Source organism: Cavia porcellus, unplaced genomic scaffold (genome assembly GCF_034190915.1).
Source record: "Cavia porcellus strain 051 isolate PalLab524CR breed Dunkin Hartley unplaced genomic scaffold, mCavPor4.1 scaffold_6, whole genome shotgun sequence".
Classification (NCBI taxonomy): domain Eukaryota; kingdom Metazoa; phylum Chordata; class Mammalia; order Rodentia; family Caviidae; genus Cavia; species Cavia porcellus.
This window is the reverse complement of record NW_026947489.1, coordinates 24188398-24213619: the sequence shown is the minus strand read 5'-3', so window position 1 is coordinate 24213619 and position 25222 is coordinate 24188398. Positions and strand designations below refer to the sequence as shown.

Here is a 25222-nt window from a genome sequence, read left to right as displayed (position 1 = left end):
AAGTAGGTGCTCCAACCTCAGTTGTGCAAGCAAGGAGCTGAGTCCAAAGTAGGTGGGAGAGGAGGGTGGGCCGACTTGAAGAAGGTGGCGCCTTCCTGCCAGACCTCAGGGAGGCAGAGGCCGACACAGTTCTTCAAAAGCTGCCATTTATATCAGAGATAAATTGCTGCTTCTTAATACCCATGCCTCTTAGAACAAATGACAGAAATGGAGGCCATGGTTTTGTCACTCAGTAATTCAAATGATGTTCTGGCTTCTCAGTGCCTCAGGGAAGTCTTCATTCCTTTCTGTCTGCTCCCCTGGGTGTGATTCAGGGCTCTTGGGATCTGCATGCTCGAGCATGCGACTTCTGCAGCAAAGTAACTGGGGTCTGGGAGACCCTGAGAAGCCCTGAAGCACCCTACCAAAGAGTGGGCCATAAGCCTCTCTCCTGCTGTCCACTGGCCCCTGACTGCTCTCAGGCTTAGACTGAGTGGAAGGGAGGAGATCAGAAGGCAGGAGAGGAAGCCTCCAGTAAGAAAACAGACTCCGCAATCAGGGCCTTTTCTCCTCAGATCTTTAAGGCTGTAATGATGTCTTTAAATATTTTAATCCATACTTATTTTTAAAAAGACACAATGGCCAAAAAGGTAATGAATGTTTCCAATGACTTCCGGTAGAAGGGCTTGCAATTAAGAAGTTATCAATGTGGACTTGATGGGAAAGAAACAAAGTTTTTTAATTATTGCCAGGAAATCTGCTTACATTCTGCAGGCCACAGAAACACAGTTAGGTAAATGTGTGGCAAGAGTTAGCACATCGAATGTAGTTATAAACACTTCAAACCTTTACCTATAAGAGGGCTATATTCTTGTAGTATATGTTCATATACTACAGTGTGGTATAAAGCATTTTGGATTCTCAATTTTATTGCTAGTTGAACACATCTAATGCTGAAGTTTTGCTGCAATAAGATTAATTTTGCAGAGATCTTCTTACCAATTTCAGTTTTGAAGGGGTGTATTATAGGAAAATTTGAGGTTAGTGCTCCCTACATAACGTGGCCAGGCTTGGATCAGGACTAGAAATCCAGCAATTAAACTGCTATGAGAAAAATGCTAGTTGGACATTCTGTAATTAAATTCCATTCCACAACAAAGAGACAGGGATTAACATCACTGGATATTCTCACTTCTGGGTGTTGAAGTTAATATGGATCTCAAAAGAATGATTTGTTAATGCAAAATAAGCTTCATTTCAGAAATATTATTTTTAAAAATAAAAATGTAAAAATAGTTTTATAAATGAAGAAAATAAAGCATCTTCTATATTTAGATATCCAGAAATGTAAACTCATTCATTTGTAGATGAAGCCAATTCTGTTTATCACTAGGGAAGGATAAAGTTCAGAAACACTTGCAGAGCCAATTGTGACACTATTCAGATGGCAAAATATTCCCAGCAACACATAAGTCACTACTGGAGAAATGGGAACATATCTGAGCCCTGTGCTTGGCAGAGCACCAGAATCTTGAGTATAAAGTTGTGTAGGGGCCAGGAAAATAGCTCAGCAGCACAGAATTTGCCTAGCAAGTACAAGATCATGAGTTCAATTCCTGGTACCAGTATAATAATAATAATAAAAGTTGTGTTTAATATGCTGGTATATATCTATGCAAATGAACTTTGCCTCAAAGTATTCACCTTTACTTCGCTGTCTGCTTACTGTTTGCTCATTGTGTTTTTATAATTTAAAAACAAATTTTGAAGTTGATTTTGGAGAATTGCCTTTACTAATATGAAACTATCAGACCCAGTCACTGCATATCAAAATGCTTAAAACATCTTTTGATATATAATTCACATGCCACAAAATGTATATACGTACGTACGTATGTATGTACATAGGTGCTTTAACACTGAACTACATCCCAAGCCAAAATTCAGCCACTTAAAGTATGTAATTTAATGCATACTTGTGTCCAGTATATTTACAAAGGGAAGTCATTGCCATGGTCTCAATTTAGTACATTTCTGTCACCACTAAAAGAAATTCCATAGCAAGTCAAGCAATTACCTATCCACTTTCTATCTCTGTAATTTTGCCCATTTTGCATATTGTAGGTAAATGGAATCACATGTAACTTTTTGTGATTGGCTCCTTTCATATATGCATAATGTTTTCAAGACTGTCCATGTTATAGCTTAATATCTACACTTCATGTCCTTTCATAGCCAAATATTGTTCCATGTATTTAATATTTCACTTATTCATTGAATAGTTGATGAACATTTGGGCTGTTCCCACTTGATGGCTAGTATCAGTAACACTACTGTGAATACTCAGCATTTTTTACTTTTTAATACAAATGATATTTCACAACAGTATCACTGAAATTATTAAAACGTTTGGATCTTGCTGGGGATTTAGCTTAGTGGCGTAAGTGCCTGGCTGGCAAGTGTGAGGTCATGAGTTCAATCTCCATTATCACACACACACACAAAAGCTGCCCCAGGGAGAGAACGCCAGCGTCTCCTAAGATCTGTGCCATGTTGGAACTTAGGACACTGGGAAACCAAGCAACCAGCTCACCTCCCTGATAAGCAGCCATGGCTCTGGCAAGCTGCAGCTGCCCAAGGGGGAGAACAACCCAGCGTCTCCTGAGATCCATGCCATGTTGGAACTTAGGACACTGAGAAACAAAGCAACCTGCTCACCTCCCTGGTAAGCAGCCATGAGCCTACTGGTGTGCAGGCTGAGAATCAAACATCCAGAACCCCCGCTCCCCGTTCCCAACCCCCTCCCCATTAGCAAATGGGAGCCAGATGTTTGAGTCTCTCTTGGGAGGTTGACCAGATGCAATATACCAAATAGGGGGGGATTTTCTTATACCATCTCTTTGAAGGCAAATATTGTTATCACTGTTTTGCTTTGTTCTGATTAATTGTATTGCTCTATTCAATATTCTGTTTTGATAAGTTCTATAATGTTCTGTATTTGGTTTGATTTTGCTGTACCTGATTGAAGGAACAACTATTGCGAAGACAATGAGATGTACTATGGCACCTATTACTGTGATCCCGGCAACCTGCTGTGACGTTCTGTACCAATTTCACTGCACTGTCTCAGTTGGCTTTGTTCTGTCTTGTTCTGTTGTATTTTGCTACTTTCAAAATAATAAAAATAAAAAAAGTTTGGATCTGAATGATTTGTCACCCAAAATGAGGTTTACATTTACAAGAAGGAAGACAATCATCAAAAGATGCAAGTTTTCATAAATAGAAAAGAGAGTTGCTGTTTCATTACCAAAAAAGACTTGAATAAAGAAATAACTATATGGCTATAAACATTTTAATAATTGTGTTCAGCCAGGCGGTGCACACCTGTAATCCCAGCACTCAGGAGGCTGAGGCAGGAGGATCGCCTTGCGTTTGAGATGACCCTGGGCTACATAGTGAGTTCAAGGCCAGCCTGGACTACACAATGAGATCCCGAATCAAAACACCCAAAAAAATGTGTCAAAAATTCAGTTATCCTTTTAGGTATAATTCACATAAAGTTAACAGCAAGAGGGCTTTTAAATAATTGATCGCTTTTATTGTCACAAAGATATTCTCTTTCTTCTCTAATTTGGATCACAATGTAAAATAGATTTTTTTCTTCTTTCTTTCTCTCTTTCTTTCCTTCCTTCCTTCCTTCCTTCCTTCCTTCCTTCCTTCCTTCCTTCCTTCCTTCCTTCCCTTTTTGTATCAGGGATTGAACTCATGACCTTGCACTCATCACATAGGTGCTTATGCTGCTGAGCTAAACCCCGGCCCTATTTTTTCAAATTTGATACTGACCTTAAATATTTTTCTTTAAACATTTCACTGCAAACTTTTTCATACTCCATAGTTTTGGATCCAACACACACACACACACACACACACACACACACACACACACACACTACTAAACTGTGAGGTTCTTCTGGTTTTGACAAATTCTTGTGATTTAAATATCAAAGATAACAGCCCAGAAAAAAGAGGAGACTATGTAGTACTTTGATTCGGTGGACACTGATCATGTGGCTTTCCAGTAGTTACAGTGTGTCATCCTGTCTATAGGCTGTGCAGGCTACACTCCATAAGCTTCTTCAAGGCCAGGTCAGGTAGGCAGAGACTTGCTTTCTTCCAGATCTAACCAAGAAAATCCTGTCTGAGGCTATACATTGGAAGACAGGGAGAAAACCTCTGGCCTTTGCAGTTTCTTCTAAGGAATTGGAAAAGCTAACCCAGAGGAGATGCCATCTTACTTTTTAGCCAAAGAGGCACCAGGACTGCAAAGTACTGGCTTTCCAGAAAACGTCTGCATCTTTCTTTACTGTCCCCTGGAGAAACAGTTTCACACAGAACTTGATTTCCTCTCTCTTGAGGGAACTGACCTCAAACCAGTATATTTTCCACAGGGGCATGAAAGCAAAAAATTTCAGTATATTGACAATTTCCTAGTAATGCAAACTAGTTCAGAATAGTAGGCAAAAATCCTTAAGATTCATGTTTGTTTACCTATCATAAACCAAGAGAAATAAGCTTTTAGGAAATAAAAAAACTGAAGATTAAACTCTACTCACAGAGATGAGCAGGTCCTTTCACTGTGATTCTCACACTTCGACTTCCCAGAGGAACGGCAATCACATTTTCTTCTTCTAGTAAAGAACACAAGACAAACAGTAAAAACTGCATTGAGCAAGTCAACTGATTCTGGTGCATTTTTAGAATGTTCTTAATTACATTTCATTTCCATCTGACAGCCAGAAATCTCTGAAAGGGCCAACTGTGAACGGCAGATAAGTACTGTTCACGTGCTTCCATTTAGATATCTTTTCAAATCACATTAAAGGAGAGTTTGAATAAATGCCCTGACCTATCACTTCACCAGCTTGGGTTCCCCATACCTCATCAACGTGCCATGCGTGGGCCCAAATGTGGCTACATCCACTCATTTACAGTTGCTTCTGTTCCATGAAGGCCATACTAAGTAGTCATGGTTCATGCCACAAGGCTTACAAAGCCTACCAAAATCTGTGGTCCTTCACAGTAACGCCCAGTGAACCAATTGCTGGAAACGCCCAGTGAACCAATTGCCTAGAAGAACCAATTGCTGGAAATCTAGCTCTTTATGGATACTTCCTCATATAGGCACCTATTAGGATAATCTTTATGCCGAGGTGATAACCCAATCTCACATATGAACTGTGCCCAAGGACAGTCCTATTGATAATGGAATGATAGCAGTGACATGAATCACTGCAAGAAGATGCTATTTTTGTTTCACTTATAGAGAACAAATTTTTGGACAGACTCTCCAAAGTGCAACTGGAAAAACAAAAGATGTCAGTGCATCTACTGACTAGTTTTTAAGTACCTGTGGAATATTAAAAATTAGACAATGCAGGGGGCTGGGGATTTAGCTCAGCGGCGTAAGTGCCTGCCTTGCAAGCAAGCAGTCATGAGTTCGATCCCTGGTACCGATAAAAAGGAAAAAGACAAAAAAAATTAGACTGCAGATAAACCAAGAAAACAAAAACCATTTCTAATCCTATTGCCCAGAGATCATCAATTCTAATACTGTGATGAAGGTCCTTTCCAGATTTGTTTGTTTGTTTTAAATATATATGTATAAAAATGAATAATTAACTCTATTTAAGGGTCCAACAGCATGGGAAAGGTCAAAAGAAAAAAGTTCTCTATATCCATACTAAGGAATACCATGCAATAAATAAAAATAATGATACAAACCTGTATTTCCTGATATGTATTATATGTAGGCACTTTTATCACAACAGCCAAAATGTGGAAGCAATCCAAGTGTTCATCCATCCACACATGAATGTGATAAATATCACAAAGTATATACCTACAACTGAATGCTATTCAGCCATAAAAAGGAAGGAATTTTGACACATGCTATAACATGGATTAGTCATGAAGATACTACGCTAAGTGAAACAAGCCAGACACAAAAGGATAAATGTAGTATGAGTCTACTTACATGAGGTACCTAGAATAGTCACGCTCATAGAAACAGAAAGTAGAATCATGGTTACCAGAGGATTGGGGAAGAGGGAACTAAGGTATCATTCTTTAATAGGCACAGAATTTCTGTTTCACAGGATGAAAAATGTCCAGAAGTGGGATGGCAGTGATGGTCACATTACCACACACAAACACACACACACATACACACACACACACACACACACACACACACACACACACAGACCCACACACCTCTTCCAAAAAAGCAAAGCAAATATTTGCAAAAATTGTCAGAATCAACATTTTCAAAACTCTGGAAATTCATCAAGAGCTTGCAACAATCTGGTCAGCAATTATTCAAGAAAAATACACAGTAAGAGCTGTGAGTTTAGTAGCATATTAACTTGTTTATTCCTGTCTCCCCCAAGCTCCACCTCCATAGTAACCTTAAAAACAAGAGCCCATCATCACCGTGAAAACCAGCAGCTTGCCAGACTCTGCAGGAGCTGGAATGGGTGTGGAGCTCCTCCCAAACCCAATTCTCAACTGTAGTTATTGGAGCTGTAAGCTGTTCCCTGGAAGGCCTCACTCACAAAGCTGCCTTTATTTTACCTAATTGTGAGCTTGCCCAGCGCAAACAGCCTTTCCCTGGGGCACTTGACCAAAACAATCAGAGGTAGTTGTTTAATGTTGAGGCTGCATGAGGTAATGGATAACAGTTAGAGAAAACAATAATCTAACCAAAAAGTTTCAAAGGAAAACCTGGGAATACGATATCCACAGGCAGTTTTGAAGAGTGCCAACATATTCCTGGGAACCCAGAATGCCACATGCGTATCTAGGCCAATGTGCACACTCAGAAAGGAGCCAAGAAGGCCCTAAACTCTCACCTCTGATTAACTTTGGAGTTCTGCACACAGGAAGTAAAGGCTAAGGCAGGGTTGTCAGTTGTCTGGCTGCATGTTAACATGCATGCCAACGCATACACAGGACTCACTGAAAAGAACCAGACAGCCATGGGTGAGGGGAAAAACAGATTTCAGGTGTAGGGAAGGGAAAACACAAAGTGAGACTAGGGCACCTTGTTGCCCTACAAACCAAAGTAGTATTTAAAATTCAGCTGAATTAAGGAGTCAAAATGTTCTCATTCTCTTCATTTTGGAAATCTGAAACCTTCCCACCAAAAAATACTGTCTTATAAAATGTTGAATAAATAAAAATCCCTGAGTACAGAGAGTAAAATGAAAGAAAAAAAGCATTCTTTTTTATATACAAAAGTATGTGTAACTTAGAAAATGACCATCTGCAACACATAGTGTAAGGGCTCTTTCAAGCTGGGTTCATTTATGCATGCTCAAGAGACAGCATGAAAGACTGTTACAAGGTAGTGTTGTACTCTAAGAAAATACCTTCATTATTTTGTGTATTATAGCAAACCTGCAACGTGGCTTACTAAATGTGTTTTTTTTATCCTTTTTCCCTAACTGATATGTTAAGTGACCTAACTGATATGTTGAGCAATACTCTCCTCTGTAAAGAATTGCAAGAATCTCACCTAATTGATATGTTAACCATTGTTGCCCTCTACAAACTACAGAAGTTGTGCTAAAACAAGCTAACAAGGGTTGTTAATCACTGTTAGGCGCCTCTATTCTCCGCTAAAGAGCTAAAGAAAACTAGGATGGCCCACTAATTTACACTTGTATGGTGCCTTATTGCCTCCCTCTCCCCTCACTATCTAGGCTATAAAGAATTTGGGTTTCTGGTGACCTCTTCCCGACCCGGTGATGATCTGTCATAAAATGAGCCTGCCCCAATTTTAAGACCTGTTTAGCTTCAAAGAAATTACCGGGAAATACTATGTCCCAAACCCCAATCGGTGCTTTCCTTTTGTTCTGTATGCATCAAATGAGTTAGATATCAGATCTTTGTAAAACTTAAGTTTCAGCTTCTTGTAACTCTTGACCCCTTCACACCCACTAGCGAAAACGAGCTGTCCTGGGATAATTAACTCTCCACTTTCTTCTCCAAATATTGCTGCAGATGTGCCACTCCGAGATAATGTCAGTTGTAGGATGGGAGTAATTTGAGAAACACCAGAAACTCCTGAGATTGTCAGAGCTAAGTGGACAGCAATACAGTTTCCAGACTTGGGTCAACAAGTTTGATGGCTCTGTAGGTTTATTTGTTTCTCCCCCGCTTTTCCTCCAGCCCCTTTTTAAAGTCCTCCCTTCAGTCTCTGAGACACAGTCTCCAAATTGGCTCCCAGAGACTCGTCGCCAGGCCTGGAAATAAAGCCTTTGCTACCTAAATTTTCGGACTCTTGCTTCCTTGGATTTTATACCGGGGCCCGAGTTATAACAGGTAGGATATCTACACCTTGTCAAGGTTCACTCAAAGATTTCTTACAAGGAAACCGGATTATACAGTAGAATGTGCAAAAGATCAAACTTGGCATTACTAATACCAAATCAAGCTAACATTATGGGCTCCCCAAGCAATACCCTTTAAAGAATGTGGCAACACTGACGCATTCTAATTCTATTCAGGTCTCAGGCCTTACTGATGAATTTCTAAGAATCACATGAGGAAAATTAACAAGTTAAATGGCAACAGAGACAAATACAGAATATTGGAATTCTCTAAGATAATTAAGATGAACTCTTTGAAGTCAATGCCATGAAAAATGTTCTGAATTAAAAAGATAAAAGAGAAAACTAAATGCAGTGGATAAAGCTTGACCAGTTCGAGAGACAAAATAACTAAAAAATATTCTTGAAACTATACAAAATTCAAATATGGATTAGATATTAAATGCTATTTAGAAATTGTAATTATAGATGTGTAAGTAACATGGTATTATAAACTAGATCTGTAATTTTAGGACAGCCAAGGTAATGTATGGTGGTAAAGCAAGTATTGTGACATCTGTATGTCATTTTCAATACAGCTAGTTGGATAGATGAGTGGATTAATGATAGATGATAAGATTCATAGGAGATAAATGATAGCTGGCTAGCTAGCTAGATGATAGATAATAGATCAAATGTGGCAAAAGATAAATAATTACTAAATCTTAGTAGAAGATGCACATATTCATACATGTTTCTTTTTCAATTTCTCTATATGATTGAAAATTTTCCTAGTACAACTTGGTGGAAAACATATTTGAATGTCACTAAAATCTCTTTGATATCAAATTTATGAATAAAACATTTGAAAAGAGACTCTAATGAGTAATCACGGTCTATAACGATAAAGGACTTCATTCATGAAACTCTACTAAGGTTCGAAATTAGGAATTTTGCCCGGCATAGTGGCAAACACCTGTAATTCCAGTACTTGGGAGGCTAAGGCAGGAGGATCACTGCAAGTTCAAGGCCAGTGTAGATACAGAGTGAGTTCAAGGCCAGCCTGAACTGCATTGCAAAACCCTGTCTCAAACAAACAAACAAACAAGCAAACAAACATATGGATTTTATCAATGTAATTTATCATATTAATAGATCAATACAGAAAAAGTATAACACCTTAAAGTCTCTAGTATCTAGTAAAATTAAATAATTACAGGGCTGGGGATTTAGCTCAGTGGCATAAGTGCCTGCCTTGCAAGCGCGCAGTCGTGAGTTCAATCCCCAGTACTGATTAAAAATAATTAAATAATTATTACTAATAAAACTCTGTATATGTCATAAAAATAAATATTTGCAAAATAATTTATAAATGTAAGTATCATGACTCATATGTTTAATGCTTAAACATTAGAAACATTGCTAGTTAATTGCAGATGTGTTAGGTACCAGTTATCACCACTTGATGTAAAATTTTTAAGGAGATTAGTCAAACAATAGAAAACAAGATGAAATTAATATCCAAAACTCAATACCAATCAGAAACAGAAACAATTAGAAAATAAGTTGGAGAAAATATTCCATTTACAATAGCAAGAAAGAAGATGAAATACCTTGAAATGAACTTCTAAAAGTGAGCATGTTCTCAAAAGAACATATTCAGTCTCTAGTGATAAAAATTAAAACAAGTGATTTATTGAAATAAATTCATTTATAGAAATAAAATTAAACACAAGGAAACTTAAATGTCAAAGATAAATTATAATAAAAGACTATTTCCTTAACATACAAAGAGTTAACACAAATCAGAAAGAAAAGATAAACTCAAATTAACAATAAAATTGGCTAAAACCATGAAAAAATGGTTCACAGAAAAACATATTACAATGTCAAGAAGCTTATGACTGGGTAGAGGAAAAAAGCAGTATTTTCAACAACTAAAAGCAAATTAATAAGTATATGGTTTCACAAATGTGCAAAGATACAGTAAAACTAGGAAAAATTTAAAGGCTCATTAATATGGGTCTGATTAAATAATTACTTCATTTCCTCTTATGTCAGTATGTAAAAAAATCAAGCCCACTAATGAGAAGTGATAGACAAAAACCTTAGCAAATAAAGGCAAATGTAAAATGTTGTATATCTACTGATGAGTTCTGTATACCTCCACAGAGCACACATGTATGTATGGAAGGTTTACATTATGCTGTGTGGGCACTGTACATAACATAAACACACACACACACACACACACACACACACACACACACTCCTAGCAAGAACCTGTAATACAAGCAAATCAAATGTTAATATGTCTAGCTCTCAGTGGTAGAACTGGTTGAGAATTTATGATTGCTAGAATAGCTTTTTCTTTCCACTTTCTGTGTTCTTTAAAATTTTTTATAAGTCTTCCAATTTTATAATAGAAATTTTTAATAAATCTTACACATAATCTTTACAGCCCTCTCATCTAATATGATGACAGGTGCAGCATCTTGGAGTGTGACCGACTGCATAGCATATTTATCTCTTCCTTTTTCTTTGCCTAGATATTTTTGATTTTTTAATCATAAACATATTTTTGTAACAGAAAGTTTTAAAATACATATACACACATACATAGTTTTAAAATATGCATACATGTATGCATGTAGAAAGTTTTTCTGAGCTAAAGAAAACCTATCTGGGAAAACTGATTGGGCTTATCACTCTTGAAACATCTCTGTGAATTTAGACCATACAATCATTGAGAGCATTTGTATGTGTATGTGTATACATATGTTTGTGTGCATGTATGTATGTATATCCCACTGACAATTACATGCAGCTAAAACCTTGCAAACCAAAACACCTCACATTTTATTTAAGCCAGAATAGATCAAACTTGGGAAAAATGTTCTGCTGAGTAGAGGGCAGTAGATCCCAGTGGCCAATCCACCACCCTCAACAGAAATGTACACTGTGGGTATATAGATAAGGCTGAGAATGGGGGGCCTCTACTGGGAGGCTCCTCTAAAAGGTTTAATGCTCTCAGGAGAAAGGCAATCTTTCCACTACACAGTTTTAAGTGCCGAAGTTTCCCTGGCCACAATTTCCTGCTGCTTCAGTAATCCTGATAAAAGTCTGAAACATCTGTCTCAGGGTCTGTGATACTGTTATAGGGCAGTGCCTGCCTAACTTTACTCATATATTTCAATCATCTAGAGAATGATGAAGATGTTAAAATGCAGATTTCTGCCTATGGGAAGGCCTGATCTTGGGATTAGAGAGCTCAAGGACATGCTGATCAGTTTGCTTTGCTACTGGGTTGTGGACTGTGCTTGAATCTCACACAGCACATAGTGAGGAAACTGAGGGGAAATAGGGCAGAAAGTGGGGGGCTGATGCTCAGTCACAAACACGGCCATGTCTCATAATGTCGAATAGGGAAGGGCATGGTTCTAGCTCTGACCGGAGATGAAATGGGACCCAGTACACAAGAGAGGGGGAATAAGAGGTACCCAGTGCTCCCTATGGGACGGCTCAGAAGGGCCTTGGGGTGGAAGCAGTGGTAAGTGCCACAGTTTAGATCTAAAATGTGTCCCCCAAATCTTGATGTCCTACGCAGGTGGAGTCACTGGGTTATGAGGGCTCTGACTTCATCAGTGGGTTGTTGATCTGTTGGCTGATTCATAACCTATTGGGAGGTGGCAGAAACTGTTGGAGGGGAAGTCTTGTTGGAGGACCCTTGAAGGTTATATTTTGTCCACAGCCCCTTAACCTCCCTCTCTCTCTGTTTCCTGCCACCATGAAGGAAGCCAGTGTGCTCCACCGCATCTCACACCCTGATACTCAGCCTCACCACAGTCCTAGAAATCATGAAGCCATGCACCCATGGACTGGGCCCTCCAAAACTGCAAGCCAGAAATAACCTCCACTTTTAGGTTGATTTTCTCTGGTATCTTGTCACAGCTACAGAAAATTAACTAATAAGCTTTGTAAAAATTTCAGAGGAGTCTTTAGTTTGAGGAATAAATCAAGTTGAAAAAATCGAGACAAGAAATATTAGTAATTTTTCTAAAACCTGGCAGCAAAGGCTAATTGAAAGATTAGGGTGGGAGCCAGAGAGCTAGAGATGTGGTATGTTTAAAAAATATAGCTTATAAGTTTTATATATTAAAAGTATGTACCCTTTACATATGTACACATACACAACATATGTCTGCATGCACATGTACATAGACATGTGTACATTATACAGATTTTATTATATTTTTATTTCAAATCAGATAGGAATGATCATATTTAGCTCTGATGGGAAAAGAAGAGACAGATAAAGGACTGAGAAAGGAGAGGGGTGGGGTGGAACGCTGTGGAAGCAGCGGGGCTGGGACCCAGAACCCAGATGGCGGGATTAGTTAGCCTTGGAAAGGGAAGGAAGGCAGATGCGGAGCCTCTGTAACAGGAAGGAGCGGGGAGCGGAGAGTGCAGCTGCAGGGCGCGGTCTCTTTGGTGGATTCTGTTTTTACTGGGAATTTTACTGCAATCCCTTTTGAGTCTAATGAAGAACTAGTTTTTGTAAATGCTTCATAAATGATTCAAAAGAAAGTACCTTCATTCCCTCCCATATCTACCTATGGAACAATTAACTGTACAGATGCTGAACGAGGTGTGTTCAAGTCCCACCTAAGAGCATTAGTAAGCTTTTTCTCACTGTGGCAAAACATGGTAGGAAGTCAGCATACAAGGAGCAAAGATTTATTTTGGCTCAGGAATTCAGAGAGTTCAGTCCACAGTCACTTGGTTCCATCCCTTTGGGCCTGTGGTGAGGCAGAACATCATGGCGGAAGAGTTCAGTAGAGCAAAGCTGCTCACACTGTGGAAGTCAGGAAGTGAAGAGAGGCAGCAAGAGGCCTGGAACCCCAATACCCTTACACGGGCATGCCATAGTAACCCCACTTCCCCATGTGGCTCACATTCAAAGGTTTCACTACTCCCCACAAAAGCATGCTAGGCTGGAGACCAAGCCTTTAGCACAGGGGCTTTTGGGGGACATAAAAGATCCAAACCAAAACACTAAGAATGAATAGAAAATTGATTGATATATAGACAGATAGGCACATGTAATATTGGTTCACATACTTTTTGGACTTCATTTCCATCATCAATGTATATACAATACTCATCTTTTTATGCCTAAAATGCTATTAGTTCTAAGGCAAATCCTGTCACCTATGCTTCCTTTATCTTGTCTATTAGAACGGGCCACTTCTACATCACAGACAAATGTCCTCTTGATACAACTCTCCTAGTTGTGAAGCTGGAACTAGAAATGGAAAGAAGCTCCATAGGGCTGTAGGATGCTCCCAGGTAAGTCTTGTTCTGAGGTTGCTTTGAAACTTTACATTATCTGGTGCAGAATCCAATGTCTGCTGAAACACATCAGTTCAAGCAGAGGTGTCTCGGTTCCATCCTACAGTGTTTAGGACAGGAAGCCCATATAGCTGGCAATTCCTCAGCTTGTTCGTATTTATAGTGGTGGTTACTGATTCCTCCTGAATTACTCATTATGTTAAATTATTCCAACACTTCACTGAAATGTGGGATTTTTGGTTGTGCTATGCACTATGCTGTCTTCCAGAGCTCGTTATTAGCACCCTTTTGAAATCATCTGCAGATTTTTATTCTACACACTGCTGGGAGAGGCATGCCAGAGCAATGGTTCTCATCACAGACTCTGGAGCCAGGAGCCTGGGTTGGAAGCATGGTGCCATCATCTCGGCTCTGCGACCTCAGGCAAACTGCTTACCCTCCCTGCGTCAGATACACCTGTAAACTGAAGACAATAAGAATACAATCTCCAAGTGGTGTTGCACATGTTCCATAAGTAGTATCCGCAAAGGACATAGAAAAGAATTCGTGATCCACTTGAAGTTATATAAGCTTAAATCACTAGTAAAATCACGTTGAGCACTTATTCTGCCCTGAGGCGAGCTGTTAATTTACTTGAGATAAATTACTTCATTCATTCTAATGAAAATCCATTTCAGTAGTTAGGAAAACTGAGCTTGTGCCAGATTAAATGACTTCCTCAAGATCACAGAGTTCCTCAGGAGGAGGACCAGATTTGAATCTAAAGCCTCACCACTAACTCTTCTACAATGAGACGAAGCTCTCCTGCATAAGCTCAAGCTCACGCATCCCACAGCTTCTCCTTACAGGCTTTCATGCTAGGGATTTCACTTGTTTGACTTTGCAGTCACTGCCCTGACCTGAGATTAAATTTGTTTCCATTCACTTTTCCTCCCAAGCACAAGTGTGGGAGCCCAGCTGTTCCCTCAGCGTTTGTCTGTGTCTCACTTCCTGCTGCAGAGGACAGCTTTGCTAAGTAGCAAGATGCACAGGAAACAGATTGTCCACACAATATTAACTGATCAATAAACAGCAGCCACGGCCCAGAAGGACTATGATTATCTTCACTATTAAGTCCAAGTAGGACTGCACCATGCTAGATTTACACATTCCTGGGAGACAGAGGGAGATACTTCAGTTGCTCTCGCTTTGGCATCTTTCTCACTTTTCCATTGCTGGCTTTTTTCTTTTGGTTTTGGATATTTTAAAAGTTGACTGAGATTTTCGGTTTTTTAATGAACACAAATTTTGGCCAACTTTCATGTGACTGTTCATGATCATTTATTTTCTCCTTCTGTTATCACAACACACACACACACACACACACACACACACCAGAACAAAGGAATTTTTTTAAAGGAATGATGATATTGGAATAAATGCTAATGCTAATAATAATTGAGCCTTGCGAAAAAATGACAAAGAATTTTTCCTTTAAAATGAGATAACTGAGTGAAAGCACTTTCTCAATTGCAAAAAGTTGCCTGTTAATGCCCTTACACACCCACCGCCACTCTTCCTGCAGTGGTGAACCGACACCCACATCACGGTGAGGTGTTTGAATCACCGAGAATTCGAAAAGATTCAACATCACTGGCTTAGACTGAACAGAGTGCCTTCTGTCACACTATACAGACGAGCAACTGACAACTACAAAACAAGCATAATCAGATTTTTTCAAGGTCACCTCCTTCTGTGGGGCATGTGGAACATGAGGCAGGGAGAAGTCAGTGGTTCTGCACCAAGAGGACTATTTCTGCATTGCCCTCTGCTAATGAAATGTGCCACTGAGTAAAAGCAGGAAAAATAAAAGTAGGAAATGAAGAGCAATCTTTAAAAAAATAGAAACAGATAAGGATCTGACCTGGAGAGATCAGCCAGATGCAAGTGAAAGGCTGACTTCTCCGCCTCCACCCTGCCATGAGCTAGGCCACCCTTCATTGTGCCCTGAGCCATAAGGACACGGCAGGGAGCTCTGCTCCTGAACGTCCTTGGTCCTCAGCTACTGCGTCCATGGGAACATGTGCTCCCATGCTGGAGCTATGTCTATTTCTTGGTCTAAAGTGTCTGTGCCTCCAAACAACAGGGATCAGGCAGCATTGCTACCAGCAACCAATTAGTGTTACACAGGGTCACACTGGTTTCTGTGGCTGCCTCTGAGCAGATGCAGTGGAGGGTGCTGGGTTACACAACCTCACCTAACAAATCTGGGTCCTGACGCCTCCCTAGCAGTGGAGTGTCACTGTTGTCTTCTGTCCTGTATGCTGCATCTAAGAAATCAAGGGCCGGTGAGAACGAAATAACTGTCACTTGCCTTCTGATATTACTGTGGGGCAGCAGAGGGTAGAAAGCAGAGAAGTTATCCAGGGGCAAATGTCCCTCACCTGCAGAGTCTGGCAACATGCGACTGCCCAAATTTACACGTCCAAATTCTAGAGTAGGATGTGTGGATCAGAAAGTGCAGCCAGTTCCTCGGATGATCTGACATGCATGTGGGTTGGAACCAAGGAGACCTGGAGTTGGGCTAGCTGAGACCCCTTTGCCCCATTTTTGCGCTGTCTCTGTCCTGTCCCCATCATGCTAAATCCCACACATGTCACTTATGCTCATTTGCCTGGTCTGCTCAGTAGTTTGGCTGAGCACAAGGACCCTGAAGTCAGCAGAACTTGGTCACTCATTGTGACCAAGAGCTTGAACCAAGAGCTCCATTTCACTGATTCCATCTCTCCATCTGTCAGACGGGGAGGTTAGAATCATACGTACCTGGCAGGATTTATGGTGGGAATAAATCAGATGGTATATGAAAAAAATATTTCCTTTGCCTAATGCCTGGCACAACAAAGCACACAACCTCTGGGGGCCACTGTTAGAATCACTGCCCTGGTAACTGTCATTACTAACAACCAAAGAGCTCTCATCAGGTTAGTGGACATCAGGGCGTCTGGTGACTCTGGGTGCTGCAAGGCTTGGCTCTCAATGGGATGTTTTTCCCCTATAACATCCTCAAGGGCTATTGCCATGGAGATGCTGCCAAAACAGAATCCTCACTTCTGTGCAGGTAATGTAAACATACTTCTCCTGAGAACATGGCATGCACTAGGTACTGGACCATGTGCAAGAGGCCAATCAGGGGCCAGTGACCACACAAAGCCCCCTGCTTAGGCAATGAAAGTGGCATGTACAGAAGTAGCCATAGAGTGGTCCATGGGAAATAAGAAAATTCATTCACACCAGTGTATTTTTATTGTATTCAGAAAATGTCCATCTCTGTGAAAACCTTCCATTAAAATTTTGGAAAGTGTCTTCATAGAAAAATCATAGGTCTTGCTGGGTATGGTGGCTGTATGCCTGTAATCCTAGCACTTGGGAGGCTGAGGCAGGAGGATTGTTGTGAGATCAAGACAAGCATGGGCTACAAAGTGAGCTCAAGGCCAGCCTGAACTGTGTAATGAGACCTTGTCTCAAAATGACCAAAAAACCTCCCTGTATAGATGAAAAGGCACCGGTCACAGTAAGTGAAGCATCTTGCTAAGATCCAGATAATCAGTATCCTACAACACTGTTCAGCCCCAATGAAATCAGAGCTAGAAGCAGAACTGTCTCTGGCAAAGTGTGCACACTCATCTTCACCTTGACTGAGCTCCTAAAAACACACTGAGTAGTGTATCAACCATTAGGAACCAAATAGGCAACCCAATACATACGGTGCCGGCTCTTGCAGTCTTACTAGTGTAAGAAGCAAGTTACACAAATAAGAGAAATTATTACTTCTTGCAATAAAGCTTACATAGGAATTAGAAAAGGATTTACTTTGAGTGGATTAGACTAAGAAAATCTCTAGTGGGAGGCTAAGGCAGGAAGATCACAACTGTGAACTCAACCTGAGCAATTTAGCAAGACACTGTCTCAAAATAAAAAATAAAAAGGTAAAAAAAAATAAAACAATTAAAGGTATGGGGATATAGTTCACTGCAAAGGCCCTGGATTCAATCACAATTACTACAAAACAATAACAACCATCCAAGAGAGAGAAAGGGAAGAGGAGATCTGAAGAATTTGAGCTCTGAGGAAATGGGACTTGAGATCCAGGGTGAATATAAGGCATCCATGTTAAGATCTGAGAGAAGCAGTTTCTTCCAGGCCCAGGGTTTGGTTGGTGCAAAGGTTCATGGGGGAACAAGCACTTAGTTTCTAGAACCTTCCAGAAATTCAGTATAACTGACTCTAGTGAATAAGGGACAGGTGACTGCACATGACACATCCTACATGCCAAGCCACATAGGCATATAACCCCAGGGCCAGATGACACAAAACTTAGGGAAGGATTATATCACATTTTACTCTGTGTATAAATCAATTAAAGAAGAGATGGGCTTCACAGTCTGCTTCTCTGTAGGAAACACAATCTAAAATATTCCTTTTTAACAAGGTCTACACGCAGAGGGCTAGAGGACACACTAAAAATGTGATAGCAACATATGACAGAAACATGAGAACAAGAACGACAACCCACAGGTCTCAGATTCCAGTGCCAAGATCTTTCTTCCACACCACACTCTCATTGAATTAAATGGGAAGAAAGATTCCATCACAAGTGTCAGGGTTTGGGGTTTGACAATTTCTTTACCAACTGCAGTTCTATTGTAAGAATCTTATTTTCAGTCAGAGTCTTGGCCCAGAAAGATGAGCAGAGAGGCAAAAAGAGATGACTGAGGAGACAAGCAGAATGAAAAATTTACCCATTCACCACATTAGCAAACCCTTTATCGTCACACACAAGCTCCTTTCTCAAAGAAGCAGTTAAATCTGTAGGTTATTTGGGGGAGTGACAGCAAAAGGGGAAGCAAGCAATGTATGATGAAAAACATCATAAAAGTTATCCTATGGAGCTGGTCACCAGCCTAGGGAAGTACTGCCAGGAGGACCAAGACACCAAGTGGGATGGTTAAGGCAGAGTGTCAACATGATTGACTTCGGAATCAGCTTCGGGGGCTAGCGAGGTACACTGCTGGCTACATCCGGATGGGTTTTGGAGGCATGGCCTTGGGGTCCATGTCTGGCTCCTTGTCTGTTCAACTCTGGTGCTCTTCCCCCGCTCTGCTTTGCGGCCACTGTGAACTAAGCAACTTTGCTCCACCACATCCTTTCACCATGATGTTCCTGTCTTGGAGATAACCACGGACTGAACCCTCTGAATCCATGAGCCAAACTGAACCTCTCCTCCTAGAAGTTATGGCTGTAGGGTACTTTTATCTCAGAGGCAGAAAGCTAGCCAATATACTTAGGATGTGATTTACAGTATAAGGCTCACAATCGAGTGAAATGCTGCTACTTTAGCATAGCCTTAGGATCACTCTGCCAATAAGCTGGGCTGCCACCCTGAAAAAATGGACAAAGAACCCAGAATGGCTGAGCGGGGTTTATTTATGTGGCTTATATGTGTGCGCCATTATGTGGACAAGCCAAGAAATGCAACTAAATCCTTAAAGTCATGTTAAGACTCCATATAGAAGTGTTTGGCCCTTTGTTACTGCTCTTATGTTAATTACCTTAATTGAATGAGTCCACACTGTATATACACAGTAAATCAGCACATTACATAGTACTATACTAATTTAAAAATTCAAAAACTGAACTTTTCTCTGTATTAAGCCTTATTAGATTCTTCTCTCTTGAAAACCTGAGTGGCCTCTTGTTCCTTCTTCCAACACCCAAATCTATGCATGCTGATGGCTCACACAGTCCCTCTCCTCCTCCCTCAGAACAGGAAATGTGTGTTTTATCTGGATTGATTTCTGATTTTTCTCATAGCAGAGCTTTTGGCTCCAGGCTCTGACACCTTGTGTTTGCCTCCCTGCAGGACGGGAAAATAATCCCACGTGCAGCCTGCAAGGGCTGAGCCAGCAGCATCTCCCAGCTCCGTCTCCACACAGGCAGAGTCACAGGGAGGCAGGGTGAGGACTTGGGGCTGTGTGCACCCGGCAAGCCAGGGTGATTCACATGGGGGAGACGTGGCTCCATTTCCCACATTTCCTTCGCACAAAGCATGATTATAGGGAAGTGCTTCCATATGGCCTGGGGGAATCCCAGCCAACACCAGCTTCTACCAAGCAGGGGCTGCAGCGAGGATCAGGAGAGCAGCACCGCGTTTACAGGCAAGCTGAGTCTGTGTTACCCCAGCACATAGAACTGGACCCGGGAGACACCAGTGTCCTGCAGGTGCAGCAGGTGACCACCTGGTCCTCATGCTCTGCTTGGAAAGAGCTGTCTGTGTGCTCCAGTCCCCATCTTTCTACAGAAACTGATAAAAGACAGGTGACATTTTAGGGATGCTTAGCCTAGGATAGCTTAAATGGGTATCAAGGATCTGACAACCATTCTTAAAAAAAAAAATCAGAAAGGCACACTTGGGGCTTATAAGTACATCTGCATTTTCCTGCAGAAAAAAATGATGATATTCAGTAGACTCTCAAAAGGATCCATAATTCAAAAGCTGGAAACCAACTGGGAAGAAACAATGAAGGGAAAAAGAGAGAAAAAGAGAAAGAGAGACAGAGACAGAGAGAAGGAGAGGGAGGGAGAGGAAAGAAGGGAGTCAGAGAGACACAGACAGAGACAGAGACAATATGAATGTTACTAACAGTGAGGACTAGGAGACCAAGCATGCCTTCCCATGAGCCAGGCTCTGCCACGGGGGTCAGGAAGTCTCAGCAAGGAGACAAAGCACGCCTTCCCATGAGCCAGCCGGTGTGTGGGCTGGGAGACTAGAAGGGCATATCCCTGCCGACACCCCACACTCCCAAAAGCAACAGGCTGATTCAGTGCAGTCAGGGTGACACAACAGCCACTGAGGTGAGAGGAACAGCTTGATGCTTGTGTTGTTTGATTGACTTTGCAGGCCTGGGGCTGGTGGTCTGGGCATCTATTTGGAGGACAGCAGTGTACATTGTGGCAACTGTAGGGGATTTCCTTCTGTCTTATTTCTTGAAATTCAACGTTTTTGTTCTGTTTTACTGTACTGTTTTATCCCTTATCTGATAACCTGAGCAACTATTTTGAAGATAACAACATGCAGTATGACAACTGTTGTTAAATTCCTATCATCTTGTTTTGAAAACCTATATAGCTATTATTTTGTTGTTGTTTTGCTTTTGTCATTTTTTAGGTTTGTTTGCTCTTGATTTTTCTGACTTTTTTCTCTTTAAAATAAAAGAATGTACAATAGATACTGTGAATTGGGAAGAATTGTTCAAGAGAAAATACAAACAGTGATGGGGAATGAAGAATGAGTAAAAGGAAAAAATATAGGTATATACAAGATAGTTAGGGTAGTTCTACAGCTAGCTGCTGTTGGTTCCTTGAGAAGAATGTTTTGGGTCAATATTCTTTAGATACAACATCGTGCCTGTGTCCTGTACTCTGAATAACTGCAAAAGACACCAACACGCAGTGTATTAAGTATTGCACCTGTCCTACTACCCTGTTTTGAAATTCATTTTCATTGTTTGTTTATCTGTTTTTCTCTTTAAAATAAAACTAAAATAAAAAAGAGTGAGGCTGAGGAGGGACACGGGTATGAGCCCTTCAGCCAGCCCAGCCCTCACTCCTCCCCACTCCAACCCTTCAAGGCACCCCTCTCCCCACTTCTCCAGAAAAGATTGATTTCTCAGCAAATTTCACACAGTCTCTGCCTGGTTCAATTCAAGTTACCTTAATTTCTTAGGGATTTATGAAGTTCCTGTCTCAAAAAATAAAAAGGGGCTAAAGATGTAGCTCAGGGTGAAGCCCCTAGGTTCAATTTCCAAGTACTAAAAATATAATAATGATAATAAAGAATATTAAAATAACAAGCTCAAATGAATAGAAGATTAAAAAGTAGAGAAAAAGACCATCTAAGTACTAGTGGCAAATCCACACCAATTACATTTTCCCTTCAAAGCAACGTTCCCAATAAACTACAAGCTGAGGGTCAAATTCAGCCTGCAGCCTGTCTTTGTAAATCAAGTTGTCCTGGCGCTCAGCAGAAGCAGCTTGTCTGTGGGTACCTGTGCCACACCCTAGTGTTGACAGCACCTGGGACAGACAGCCTAGAAACTTTTTCTCTAGCCCTCAACGCTAAAAGTTTACTGGGCCCTGAGATCAAAGGCAGATAGTATGGAAAGGAGATGATTCAAATTTCTGAATACACTTAGAAATGATTTATTCTTCAAGCATAAACAAAGATGAAAGTCAGATTTTAAAACCACATTCAAAACAGATATGATAGGCAAAAGCTTAGTGTTTGTGATGCATTAGAAGTTCAAACAACTACTTCTAAGATAACTATGCAATATATTAACTAGTGTTGATTTCCTGCTTTTTAAAAAAATTCTCTATCATTTCTATCCTTTTCTTCTGTTTTGCTTTTTAAAACAAAAAAGCTCACAGTAGAAGAAAATGGTTAAGAAATAGGAAAATGGATACATAGCTTCAGAATCTACATAACCAAAAAAATACTAATTGTCATTAAATATATGACAATATTCTCTACCGTATTAGCAAAGGAAGGAAAATAAAAGAATTAGTACTTCATATTTACCGGAAAAATCAGTGGATATTATTGTTAAAAACAGCAACACTTTGCAATGTAAATGAGTCCAAAAAAAAGACAGTCTTTGAAGAGATGCTGAGAACAAAAATTTCATATTCTTTTTGAAAGAAGTTTTTTAGAAAGCCGATCAAAGTTACTTCCAACCAAAAAGCTTAGTATTAGGAAAGTGTTATTCTAGAAACGCAAGTAGTGTAAAATACATCTTTTCATATGGTGACACCGAAGAGGCCTTTAAAACCTACTTTTTTCCGGAGAAACCTGCGACTTCGACTGTCCCCGGACCAGCCTGCAGGTGGAGCCGTCGCCGCCACACACTCCGCAGTTGTCCTCTTTGGCCACGCTGCCCAGCTGCCGGTCGCAGCCCACGGCCTGAGGGGAGAGAGGGGTTCAGGGGTGGAGGAAGCAGGCTGGGGAGCTCTGCTCAGCCCTTTAATATTTACTTATTTTATTATGCATTATTTTATTCTATTTATTATTTTTCATTATTTAATTTATATTTTGTTACTTATTTTTAGTTTATCTTATATTTTATTTTTGAGACACGGTCCCGCCAAGTACTCAGATGGACATTTCCTGCTTCAGTCTCCCACAGTGCGGGGGTTACCAGTGAGTACTACCTTACTGTCTTCCTCTGTATAATTCTTAGGCAAGTCTCCCCAGATTAAAGGAACTGGAGCTGTCTCTCCTTACCCCATTGTTTTTCATTCATAGTTTATTCAGATATTTCTATGTGTGGAAAGAGACATAGATCACATTTCCTCCTCTCTCCCACACTCCTAAACTCTCCACCCTCTCTTGTTCCCACTTTCTGATTTCCTCCCCCACCCAGCCACTATGCTGGATGGTAGATGTATCACTGTCTCTATTCTGTGCCTTCATCTCTGCTCTTTCCTATCATCTGAACCTGTATCTATGCGTCTCCACCTCCATGTCATTCTATCTATTTACAAACAAATATTAGAGAGAAGTCACTAGGGGAGATGTCTCAGATAAAAGTTTATACTGTTAATTTCACTTGCTTGCATGTTGTCTGTGTGTGCAGACCAGAACTCTATACAAGAAAAAGGCTGTGTCTTTATTTCATAAACATATCTTTTTCATAGTGTGTGTCCAATAATATTAGTTGATCAGATAGTCCACCTCTGCCCTGAAACTCATCCAACTTTATCTATGTCTATAAAGCTAGTGGAAGGAACTTGGAAGTAGATGGACTGTTTACAAATCCTGACGTACCTTATCTTTCAAAATGAGGATACTGAAGAACTCACCTCTTTGGAGACTCATTTTTCCCCTCAATAGTACAACAGAGACAATAACAGTAATATATGTACTTTTCACTTTGCCGAGGGCCTATTGTTCTTTATGATTGCAATTTATCTTCTTTTAAGAATGCACGTGTGTAATTGGAACAGTGATGTTTGTTTGGGAGAGCTGGTGTATGTATGCAACATATCTTGATCATTTCCAATCCTTTCTCCCCTCTCCACTCTCTCCCCTCTCTCTGTGCTCCAGCTGGAAGAGCTGATGAATCAGACTCTACACCCAAGGTGCTAAAGAGAAAATAAAGCTGCAGGAAGTTCAAACCACATCTGTCCAAAACTTTGTTGAGAAAGATGAAATGCAAGTTTCGAGGAGAGGCAGGGAAAGTTCCATGGAAGTGTAGAGAACAACAGCCCAAGTTTAGTTCTATTTTCAGGGGTTATGAGGGCAGACAGGTCCACATTTGGTCTAGGCACTTCCAAATGCTGCAAGCTGCGAGGTAAAGTGTAATTTAGTCCAATATGAAAAAGCTTTAAAAGTCAGTGACTTCTCTGCAGGAAGACGTATAGAGAGGATTAAATTGTTGGATGAGTATCTAAATCCAGTGACTTCGGAGATTCTTTCCACTAATGATATGATTTTACAAAGATAGTATTAAAATACAACTAATAATAGTTGATCATTTTTATTGAATGCTTATTATATGCCTGGAACTGTGCCGTGCATATGACATGCTATTTCACCAAACCTTCACAAGACTCTTATGACACAGGTGATACCTTTTATCTTTAGTTTATAAATAAGGACACTATCCAAATGTCCAAATGGTTAAATGATTGGCAACACAACACAGCTAGTGCATGGCGTCAGTGATGGTTCCTAAACCCAGGTTGTCTGAAAGCAGACTCTTAACACTATGTTACACCTTTCTACACCTTTAGGATCAGCAGATGGGCAACAGAAGTCCTGTTTACAAGAGCCAATATATGAATATTTACAAGTACATGTGGAAGAACTTAAGAGCAATTATCCTGGAAATACTCTTGCATGACTGGGAATCGACCAATGAGTAACTGTGTTCATGCAACCTTGTCCAAAAGGAATAATTCCACTGTGAACCAAAGAAACCCTCTTCCTGGGCCAAGCTCTGTCCTCGCATATCCTTGTCCCTGAGCACTTTGAATTTCATGAGAATGCGAGTCACCCTCTATCTGCTCATCCAGGAAGGGTGTGGATTTAGGAGCTTGGATGGGCTTGTTTTAAAATGTTAGGGCCTTGCAAAATCTTGGGCAATCAAATTCTTCTCCAGCCACTTGTGTTTGCTTCATAATTTTTTAAAGTTAAAATTCATCCAAATTTTACAGCCAAATAAAGCATGTGAAAACATCCCCGAAAAATGAAAGGAGGCTGGGTGCCTTGTGATTCATAGACTATCAGGCAGAACTGCCCTTGAGGCCAAGGGAATTTAGCTTCCCTAGTCCACCGCAATCAACCCTAAGCAGCTTTTAAAAGCTGCCTGAAGTGTTTTCAACTGCTGTGACATCTCCTGGTGTCAGAACATCCAATTATAATGATTTACAAACTACTAGTTGGAAAAATATCAATACAATGTATTAACATCTATTAAATA

General features: G+C 40.4%; 1 protein-coding gene across 6 annotated transcripts in view; it reads right to left on the bottom strand.

Moving 5' to 3' along the window:
- Adamtsl3 (ADAMTS like 3) overlaps window positions 1-25222 on the bottom strand; it is a 321817-nt gene that overhangs the window by 155218 nt on the left and 141377 nt on the right. For 5 of the 6 annotated variants that reach the window (XM_013158894.2, XM_013158893.2, XM_013158895.2 and 2 more), the window contains exons 7-8: window positions 22575-22701; window positions 4593-4667 (exon numbers count right to left, since the gene is read on the bottom strand). In XM_013158894.2, the coding sequence (XP_013014348.1) occupies window positions 4593-4667; window positions 22575-22701 (202 nt within the window). The remainder of the gene's footprint in view (window positions 1-4592; window positions 4668-22574; window positions 22702-25222) is intronic. The other variant, XM_063250111.1, reaches the window with a different exon arrangement.